The 11,552-nt window shown below is 40.5% G+C and overlaps 1 protein-coding gene across 1 annotated transcript; it reads right to left on the reverse strand.

Annotated features, from left to right (window-relative positions):
* Nucleotides 1-11,552, reverse strand: LOC139025840 (zinc finger protein 771-like). The gene is made up of 2 exons (XM_070441056.1): nt 10,486-11,552; nt 1-353 (listed from the first exon to the last, which is right to left on the reverse strand). The coding sequence occupies exons 1-2, from the start codon at nt 10,958-10,960 to the stop codon at nt 1-3; spliced, it is 828 nt and encodes a 275-aa protein (XP_070297157.1). The 5' UTR covers nt 10,961-11,552.

Consider the following 11,552-nt stretch of genomic DNA (forward strand, 5'->3'; position numbering starts at 1 on the left):
TCAGAAATACTTTCTTGACTGGGTAAACCGCTTTCCACATTGAGAACAGCTAAAAGGTTTCTCTCCTGTGTGTGTTCTCTGGTGTCTCTTCAGACAGCTAGAACGAACATACCTCTTCCCACATTGGGTACAGCCAAAAGGTTTCTCTTCAGTGTGAATTCTTTGATGTATTTTAAGTTTTACTGAGGAGTTGAATCTTTTCCCACAGTCAGAGCAGCAGTCAGATTTCTTCCCTGTGGGTCTCTGCAGGTTTTTCTTGAGGAGTTCTGATGTGGAGAGACTTTTCTCTGCCTCATCAGCATCCTGATGTTGTTGAGGTTCCCCAGAGGATCCACGATAGTACCGTATCTCTCCTGTGTGAACAACAAAGTCAGAGATGGTTAAATGCCCACAACAGCAGAAATCCACTGTTTATTTGAGGTAAAAAGGGATAACCAGAGAGTACCCATGAAGTTTTACAACAATTGACATCTGTTAAATGATTTGACAAGACTATCTTAAGACAGTCAAGACCTAAGCAGTGTACCAGATGAAAAAATAGCCTCCATTTACCAGTTGCATATGAGTGCATTTCACATTACTTTTGGATTATAATTGTAAGGCTCGTTTGAATCTCCTGCTTAATATGTTTCTGTTATTGTCGCAAATCATCTGCTTTACATTTAAAAAACATTTCAACCAGTAAAATGCTCTTTGGCTAGCTTTTTAATCTGCCTAACAATGAGGGTTTGTACACTAAGTGTTTAACAAATTGGCCAATAACTTCCCCTAACAACATAGACCTACTGTAGGACCCATAACTTTACCTAACCACAATAACTACAGACATACTGGAGCACGGCATAAGGGTCTTTACCGGTGTAATGAATGAAGACGCACTTTGGTTGTGGTTGCATGTCATGATGTTTGTCATTTGACTGTATCTGTATCAGCTGATGATAGTTGAACATGTGACTGTAACTAAACAGCTACAATTATAAGTATTATGTGTAATTATTGAAGAACCGCATTAATGACAGTATCCATTTGGGTGTTGTCAATCAACTTAAGGTGACTCTGTTACAACCATTGGATTTAGGAAACTATGAAATGATTTAGGATTTCTGTGCCCATTAAAACTGTTTTCCCAGCGTAATATAAGGAGACACTAAATGTTAGGTAGTTAGAGAGCATTTCAGAGATCTGAATACAAAAAAACTGTCCGACAGCAAGATAAGGTATTTAAATTGAAGTTCATCATATGACAAGCTTAGCGTTATGACTATAACTACTGTTCCCTGAAGGAGGGAAACTAAGTACAACATACTATTAAGGTCCCCAAGACTCCTGCTTGGGGTTTGACAAAAGGCAACTAAAGACTCTAAGACCATGAGAAACAAGATTATCTGGCTTGATGAAACCAAGATTGAACTCTTTGGCCTGAATACCAAGCGTCACGTTTGGAGGAAACCTGGCACTATCCCTGAGGTGAAGCATGGTGGTGGCAGCATCGTGCTGTGGGGATGTTCTTCAGCAGCAGGGACTGGGAGACTAGTCAGGATCGAGGGAAATATTAATGGAGAAAAGTGCAGAGAGATCCATGATGAAAGACCTGCTCCAGCAGGTTATATCCCTGTATTGTTACTGCTGTATCAAAAGGAATTATCACAGTGAGTTTCAGAAATGAACAGTACAGTGCATTCCAAATTCAATAGGCAGGCAAGTAAACAAAAACGTTTTCAAATTAAAACTATTCCAGAAAATGTCAAAGCGTATATAACGCCCGTCCAAGAGACGGTCGACCAATCGCGTTCACATTGTCATGCTGTGACACACAGTTCCTAAGCTAATTCTCATGAAATCCCTTTTTAAAGTCAGGGTATGAGTCGAGAAGCATGCCTATTTTCCTTGAAAGTACATAATGTCACGATTGCAAAGCTATACGATATTACAGACAACAAGATAATTATCTCACATCTCTGTGAAAATATATTTACAAAAATATTTGTAAAGTTGTGCTTCTTGTTCACAGAGGGTAATTCATGCCAAAGTATTTTTTTTTTACCTGTTGAGGACAGAGGGCGCTGTTTTCACTTTGGGGGAAAATCGTGCCCAATTTAAACGGCCTCGTACTCAATTCTTGCTCGTACAATATGCATATTATTATTACTATTGGATAGAAAACACTCTCTAGTTTCTAAAACCGTTTGAATTATATCTGTGAGTAAAACAGAACTCCTTTTACAGCAAACTTCCTGATCAGGAAGTGGAAAATCTGAAAACGACGCTCTGTTCTAGGGCATGCCTATAAATGGGCTTGATGTGTATTAGTATACATGCACGTCATACACCTTCCACTAGATGTCAAGAGGCAGTGAGAGAAGAAATGGAGTGTTTATCTTGGTCTGAGGTGGAATAAATCTCTTGGCATGACGTGTCACCCATTTCCTGTTTTCTGGAAAGCGCGAGGATGGACCTGGAATTGCCTTCTGAAAAGCTGTCGTTATAGGCGACTACTATCTCCGGCTTTGATTTTATTTGATAAATGTGACCATATCATCGTAAGTATGTTTTTTCAATATAGTTTTATTAGATTATTGGAAATTTATTCGGACGTTAGGCGGTGTGCGTTGTGTGCCTTTGTTCAGAAGGAGAGCTCGCGCCACTTGGCTAGTGTGCTTGCTAATTCAGAGGGGAAAAGACGTTCTAAAACCAAACAACGATGGTCTGGACAAAGGACCCCTTGTACAACATTCTGATGGAAGCTCATCAAAAGTAGGACCCATTTTATGATGCTATTTCATATATCTGTCGAACTTGAACTATTAGTTTTGCGCCCAGGTTTTGGGCATCTCTCGCAACGTAAGCCTTATGTCGTAATGAAGTTATTTTTTAGAATTCTAACACGGCGATTGCATTAAGAACTAGTGTATCTATCATTTCCTATACAACATGTATTTTTTATAAAGGTTATGAATAGTTATTTGGTCAGAATAGGTGAGAGTCTAATAGAAATATCCGCACATTCTGGAAAAAGATGCTACGTTAGCACACAATGTATAACCACTGATTTCAGCTCTAAATATGCACATTTTCGAACAAAACATAAGTGTATGTATAACCTGATGTTATAGGACTGTCATCTGATGAAGGTTTATGAAGGTTAGTGAAAATTAATATATTTTGCTGGTTTATTCGCTAACGCTAACGTGCCTATTGCTATCGCTAACGTGCCTTGATGAATGAATGCGGTAGTGTGGTAGGCTATTGTAGTAAGCTAATATAATGATATATTGTGTTTTCGCTGTAAAACACTTAAAAAATTGGAAATATTGGCTGGATTCACAAGATGTTTTGTCTTTAATTTGCTGTACACCATCGATTTTCAGAAATGTTTTATGATGAGTATTTAGGTATTTCACGTGGTCTCTATAATTACTCTGGCTGCTTCGGTGCTTTTGTGATGGTAGCTGCAATGTAAAACTCTTGATTTATACCTGAAATATGCAATTTTTTCGAACAAAAACATAGATTTATTGTATAACATGTTATAAGACTGTCATCTGATGAAGTTGTTTCTTGGTTAGTTTGGTTGGTTCTTTGTTAGTTTGGTTGGTTTTGTGCAAGTTACCTGTGCTGTGAAAGAAATCTGTGCTTTTTTGTATTTGGTGGTGAGCTAACATAAATATACGTGGTGTTTTCGCTGTAAAACGTTTAAAAAATCAGACATGTTGGCTGGATTCAAAAGATGTTTATCTTTCATTTGCTGTATTGTACTTTTAATGTGTGAAAGATAAATTTTTCTAAAAAAATAATATTTGAATTTCGCGCGCTGCCTTTTCAGTGATGTGGGCGGGGTTCCCAGATTAAGCTGTTAATACGAATCAAAAGGAGTTTCCAATATCCTAATTCTTTAAAGTATTCTGTGGTATAGCAATACACAAGCTAGGTCTATTTGAAACATTGCCATCCCATGGCAGCATTTACCAGCCACCACGTTATGAAGCTTTAAAACCACATAAAAAATATTTAAAACACAATTCTATTTTTTGCCAAAGTTAAGATATAAATCATTGAGATATAAATTATGAATAAAATTATAGCCTCTTTGTGGGCTATACTCGGCCTTGTCTCAGGATTGTAAGTTGGTGGTTGAAGATCTCCCTCTAGTGTGCGGGGGCTGTGCTTTGGCAAAGTGGGTGGGGTTATATCCTTCCTGTTTGGCCCTGTCCGGGGGTATCATCGGATGGGCACAGTGTCTCCTGACCCCTCCTGTCTCAGCCTCCTGTATTTATGCTGCATAGTTTATGTGTCGGGGGGCTAGGGTCAGTTGGTTATATCTGGAGTACTTCTCCTGTCTTATCCAGTTTCCTGTGTGAATTTAAGTATGCTCTCTCTAATTCTCTCCTTCTCTCTTTCTTCTCTCTCTTGGAGGACCGAGCCCTGGACCATGCGTCAGGACGACCGGGCATGATGACTCCTTGCTGTCCCCAGTCCACCTGGCTTGCTGCTGTTCCATTTCAACTGTTCTGCCTGCAGTTATGGAACCCTGAGCTGTCCACCGGACGTGCTACCTGTCCCAGACCTGCTGTTTTCAACTCTTAATGATCGGCTATGAAAAGCCAACTGACATTTATTCCTGATTATTATTTGACCATGCTGGTCATTTATGAACATTTTGAACATCTTGGCCATGTTCTGTTATAATCTCCACCCGGCACAGCCAGAAGAGGACTGTCCACCCCTCATAGCCTGGTTCCTCTCTAGGTTTCTTCCTAGGCTTTGGCCTTTCTAGGGAGTTTTTCCCAGCCACCGTGCTTAGACACCTGCATTGCTTGCTGTTTGGGGTTTTAGGCTGGGTTTCTGTACAGCACTTCGAGATATTAGCTGATGTACGAAGGGCTATAGAAAATAAACTTGATTTGATTTAAACTTGATTCAAACTGAACATAATTCATGCTGGTTATTATTTTACGCTATTTTAGTTTGTGAGTCAAAGATAGTTTTGGAATAGTTTTCATTTTTCAAACAGGTTTGTTATTTTATTTCAGTTTACTAAATAATTTCCCCCTAATTACTTATTCTATAATAAGCATGGAGGTTTCCCCTATCAATCAGTCATAGGTACTGGTGACAAAGAGCCCTGTAACCTAGCTGGGACTGGGACAGACGGAACACTTTTGTGGTAACAGACAGGGGCGATTTGTAATCAAATCTAATTCCCAGGAATGGGGTTCATATGAACCACAGAGACTGTGTTTGGGATAATAACATGGCCCTGTCCAACCCTGCTTGTTCCCTCGACTCCGCTACCAACCACCAATCTCCAGCAGGGCCCTTTACCTGTATCACTAGACACTTCATAGTGAGCTACAGGTAGGAATCAGCAATGAATTCAAATAATGAGCCACCTATGGGAGGGGTAACCCTTTGTGGACAAATCTCTCAACGTATTACTGCTACCCTGGGGAGATTGATATACCCCTTTTTTGGGGACATTTTATATATGACTGCTTCTGCTCAGTGTTTGAGATCAACTGACACTCTTTACCATGGCACTTTGAGATTCATTTTAAACTGCAAAACCCTTACGCACCACTGCACTTTGTATACCAGGGTTGGCTGGCCTTCTCTAGTCACTCGTAGGCTCAGTCACTGGTATACTTTTATTTACAAAGCCATTTTGGGTTTACTACCTTTTTATTTGGCCATTTTTATTGTTCAGAAATGTGGTGGGTACTCTCTTCGTTCACTGGACTTTATCCTGCTAACTGTTCCAAAATGTCCAAACTGAATTTGGTAAAAGGGCTTTTATGTACTCTGCGCCATCGTCTTGGAACACCTTACAAAATACTTTTAAACTGGAAGAACTTGTCCCGATTGGTGTTTTTAAATCACTGATGAAAGATTTTGAGGCTGATTCCCTGACTTGTCAATGTTTTTAATTTGCTGTTTTTGATTTTGTTATACTCTTGTCAATTCAATGGTTTTTACTAGATTATTTGTAGTTTTTCATATTGTCTGTCTGTAATTTTTGTAATGACTTGGTGCTGCCTATCTTGGCCAGGACGCTCTTGAAAAAGAGATTTTAAATCTCAAATGAGCCCTTCCTGGTTAAATAAAGGTTAAATAAAAAAAATAAAAAATTGAACACCGGCTCCTAACCTCGTCGGATGTGGCAGGGCTTGCCAACTATTACAGACTAAAAAGGGAAGCACAGCCAATAGCTGCCAAGTGACACGAGCCTACCAGACGAGCTAAATTACTTCTATGCTCGCTTCGAGGAAAGTAACACTGAAACATGTATGAGAGCATCAGCTGTTCCGGGCGACTTTGTGATCACGTTCTCCGCAGCCGATGTGAGTAAGACCTTTAAGCAGGTTAACATTCACAAGGGCACAGGGCCAAACGGATTACCAGGACGTGTACTCCAAGCATGCGCTGACCAACTGGCAAGGGTCTTCACTGACATTTTCGTCCCCTGTCTGAGTCTGTAATACCAAGATGTTTCAAGCAGTCCACCATAGTGTTCTTGGGCACAGGGACTAAGGTAATCTGCCTAAATGACTACCGACCCGTAGCACTCACGTCTGTAGCCATGAAGTGCTTTGAAAGGCTGGTCATGGCTCACATCAACACCATTATCCCAGAAACCCTAGACCCACTCCAATTTGCATACCGCCCCAACAGATCCACAGATGATGCAATCTCTATTGCACTCCACACTGCACTTTCCCACCTGGACAAAAGGAACACCCATGTGAGAATGCTATTCATCGACTACAGCTCAGCGTTCAACACCAAAGTGCCCTCAAAGCTCATCACTAAGCTAAYGACCCTGGGACTAAACACGAGCACACCCCATTCTCATCGAAGGGGTTGTAGTTGAGCAGTTGAAAGCTTCAAGTTCCTTGGTATCCACATCCTTGGTGTCCACATTATAGGCTTAGTTAACTGGTGAACTGTTGAAATCATGGAAACATAATGACGATTCTAATTCTAAATTTGTAATAGAATGTGCAGCACCTTGAATATATTGTTGTTTGACTACCAATTAATAAACCAGGGAGGAATTACTGACAGAGTAGGAGCATGGTGGAGACATCCAAGAGAGGGAAATCAGGAAGGGAAATGACAGCAAGTAGTGCAGACGAAAGGGATAACAAGTTGGTGAAGCAACAGATGTGCTGGAATGAGAACAATATAGATGGAATGAGAACAATATAGATGCTACTTTGAGAACACAAACTCTCACATCTTTCACAGCACAGAGCGAGGGAGTCCAGGGGATGGACTGAGGAGCAATGGAGGAAGCATTGTGGGATTCTCTTGGCGTGAGTACAGTTGGTGAGACTGAATGGACGATGGTTGAAGAACAGTGACTCTTGTACAGTTGTTGAGACTGAGTGGACGGATGGTGAAGAACAGGAGTGAAAAGGGCTAAAGTTGGTAATGAACAGCAGTTTAGGGTCGGAGTGGGAATCATCAGCAAGGATGTTTTTGTGGGTGACCTGTTAACGGTCTCAAAGATGGTGAAGGATGAATTGGTTAAAGTGGAATCGGTTCGAGTGACCAGGAGCGGTATGATACTGATTGTGTGTCAACAGAGCAAAAGGAGAAAGCTTTGTGTGGTTTAGGTTAAACATTTCAGGTAGACGCACGTTGATTAAAATGAATGATAGACGGAAGGTTTTACTGTGGTTTGGTGAAGTGGTTCTCCCATCTTATGTAAAACCTGGGTAAGTGAGATTTACAGAAGCCGCTGCAGTTTGGACATGTGGCAAGTGTTTGTCGAAGGAATACATATGTCGTAGTCAGCTGAAGCATGTTGTAATTGTGATGGGAATCACGTTCCCAAGTTCCCGGAGTGCCCTGTATGAATGAAGGATGTCACAGTAGCTAGGATGATCAGGCCCATCCAGCAGGTGTCCTATGTGGATGCAGTGAAAATAGCTGAAGGAGTAGAGAGGAGAAGGTAGTTCATGTCCCACAGTCTGCAGTGAAGCCATGCAGGAGAAGGATCCCAACAAACTAATAGTGAACAAGGTGGACTTTGTTGTGTTTATAGAGCAAGTGATAAATTGCATTAATAAATTATTAGTAACCTTCGTTACCAAAACTAGCAGTTTCCGCATTAGCTTGGAGGAGTTTCTACAACAAAATTACGTTTGCATTGTCCTTACTGCAGCAGTGATAAATTGTGTTAATAATAAACTAATAAAACATCTAAGAAGCTAGACATCATTGTGAAGGCGGCAAATAGATTTCTGGATCTCCAGGACTTCAGACGAAATGTTACAGGGAGTACTGAATGAAGACGTTCCCCCCTCCCAGGTTCCTGAACCTGTGTAGGGATCTGAATAGTACCGTTTTTGTTTGAAATTCAGGGTAGTGGAGTGAATTTGGGTCGTGTTTATTTTTTATTTTACGTAATTAGTATGATTTGTTAATCCCAATTTTTTTGTGTTTTGGTTATTTTTTACAACCCCGTACAGTTGGTGTCAGCAATACACCTGATGAGTGTAGTCTGACAATAAACCTCAGAGAAGAAGACATGGTAGGAACCAAAGTGTTGGTCAGTGTTTCCAGTTGACCCTAATTAGATGTTACATTACATGTTGTTTTCGTACTTCATGTAGCCGGCTAGCTAGCTAACATATTCATACTTCGCTTACTCCTCTCTGATAAGATACCGCTGCACAAACATGATTATCTAGGCCTACACCAGCACTGGTACCAGGCAGTATTAGCTAGCTATGTTTGCTCTGACTCTTAATACATTTAGCAAGCTAGCTAGCCCGCTAACTAGCGATTAGCAGCTAACATTATTTGAGCAACACCTTGCTAAGAAAAGACAATCTTTCGCCTTTAATGTAACGGCATGAAAAGAATTGCCAGAATATTATACGATGACTTATCAAAAGCTCTAACAATTTGACCTCAACAGGAAATCTACACTGGCAGTTATAGAAAGACCCATTTACTATATAACCATTGATTCTTGAAGAATATAACTTATAAATGCCTCAAATGTTTCAGCCGTATTACCCCACCAGAAACCAAAACATAAGCTCGTATAACGCCACTGTTTGTAAACAAATACTATATGGCTGAGGAGTAGGGTCAATCCAAGCGTTCTGACCTCACAATGACAGTAAAGCACCCAAGCTAACGTTGGATAGCTTGCTAGACACAAATCAGAGAAAACCTCACTCTAACCATTTTACTTGCCCTAGCAGAGCTGGTTAGGCTGTTTTCATGTTATCCAGAGCGTTGGTGTGCTGCTGGCAACAATTTAATTTGAGCTTTTTTTGCAGATGTTTACTGACACCGGCCATATTCAACGGGTGTTGAGCGTTATTAAATTCATCAGTTATTCTGCGCTCTGGTACTCAGACGAGGGTGCTCTGCAATCGAAGTAGATAGCCAGAGCGAATTTACGAACGCACCCGAATTAACAATGTCCATTGAGAACGCACACGACCCCTTGGCTAAGAATGACGTGAATAATCAAGTCAATAAACATTGGGTAGTTAGTTAGAATATAGTTAATATACTGGCAAYTTTGATYTATAKGTAGCCAACTAACYTTAGGTAGCTAGCTCACATACTGGTACATACTGCTGTAAAGATATGCTATGCMTTTTGTAAGGATAGTGTAGCTAACATAARGTGTAAGGTAACTTATTTGAAAAGWCATTACTTTATTGCATTGCTCAACATTTGTCATAATTATTTAAAGCAGTTCATTTGTATCCGCTCTCTCGTTGGACTTCGGCTGCATATTTTCCCCCATTTTCTTCAAATCTGAAAACGTTGAAGCCACAACCATTTCCTGAAGAATTGAATTATGGGCCCTAAAGTACTTCGTGTATATGTCATATTTTGGCGAATTTAGTACGACATCCGGGAACTTTTGGCATACTAACTATATCATACTATGACCAATAAGCAGACTATATACTCAATTAACATCACAAATAGTGCGATTAGTATGAGTATTCTAACACAGCTCAGGACTCTGGGATGCCATTTTGTTGCTGTTTAAAAACTAGGTTGCCCCTTTAAAAAAGCCACAACAATCAATCAACCAATCTGCAGTTCAACCAATAACAAAGCTGTAATTCCACCACTGTTTTGGTAATAAGATGATGGATGGGGCTGGAGAAATGTAACTAGTCTCAAATGCATAGACAGACCTATGGATGCAAGGACTGACCATCCATGATATCAACATTATAGTTTTAACCATGTTGAGGCTATACAGTGTTGATTTACATTGTTTCTAAACATTGGAGTAAAAAAAGCTTATTTGGGGTTCTGATGGGGTACAACAGTTGAACTAAGCTCATGAGGCATGTGTTATATTCTTCAAGAATCAATGGCTTTAAATAAATAATTTATAAGTCAAAATATGGATGTAGCAATTGCACATTTCCCCTTTAACACCACACATCAGTTCAACAACCACAGAGTTTGTGTTTCTGTTTATAAGACAGTACTTACGAGTGTTAATCAGGGAACGGTTTCTCAAAACCATCTTATTGCTAAGTTCACCGTTTGAACCATTGGATGTCTTAAGATGCGTTTGGGAAACCGGGACCAGATATCCAGTTTCCTCCTCTTCTTCATTTTTCGACGTGACAGTCATCTCCACCTCCTCTTCTTTCACTGAAACTTCGTCGTCCTCTTCTTTAACTGAAACGTCTTTCTCTTCTTCTTTCACTGTAACTGCCTCACCTTCTACTTGTTTTTGTATAATAACATCCTCCTCTTTCACTCTGAACGCGTCTTCCTCTTCTTTCTCTGTAACGTCTTTCTCTTCTTCTTTCACTGTAACAGCCTCACCCTCTACTTGTTTTTGTATTGTAACAGCCTCCTCTTCCCCCTCCTCTTTCACGAGAGCTTCTTTCTCCATCCAGCAGACTCCCTCTTCTTCAGCAGGAACCGGGTTAAGTTTCAGACTGGAGCTATGAGGCATGTACTGAAGTTGTTAAGCGGTATAATTCAAAGGAGTGTCACTTTATTAGCAGCACGTGATCAATGACGTCTGAAGAATCATTTCGTCGAACACCTGATTGGTTTGGTATTGGGCTTGTTCGACATTGCAGCCGACAGTGCAGGTGGCTGCTGACTGCTGACTGACTAATTTACAAATCACCTTGCATCATAAATAACTTCTCATTATTATTTATAAATCAGTCAGCCAGTCACCGTTTACCCACAACGCAGCATGGATTTGATGCTCTCGAACACGGCCAGTGGTTTAATATATGACATCATGGCTACGCTGCTACGGCGTGTGACTTCATCTATAAAAATGTGGCTGTTCTAAATTCTGTGTCGCTCAAAGCCTTGAGTAACGAACCTATTTTTGACACAATTGGCTCGAAAGCATCAATGCTTCGGGAAGCTTTATTTCCCCATCACTACTCTTCAGCATGTTTTCTGTGAATTAGACTACGGGAGTTTTGTAACTTTTTCCACCTTGGCTTACTGTTAGTTGGGTTCTGCCTGGTCTCCGGTAGTTGGTCTCGCTGACCATAACCGTGCTGGTTGGCTACGCTGGTTAG

The sequence above is a fragment of the Salvelinus sp. IW2-2015 genome, unplaced genomic scaffold (genome assembly GCF_002910315.2).
Source record: "Salvelinus sp. IW2-2015 unplaced genomic scaffold, ASM291031v2 Un_scaffold3383, whole genome shotgun sequence".
Taxonomy (NCBI): Eukaryota; Metazoa; Chordata; class Actinopteri; order Salmoniformes; family Salmonidae; genus Salvelinus; species Salvelinus sp. IW2-2015.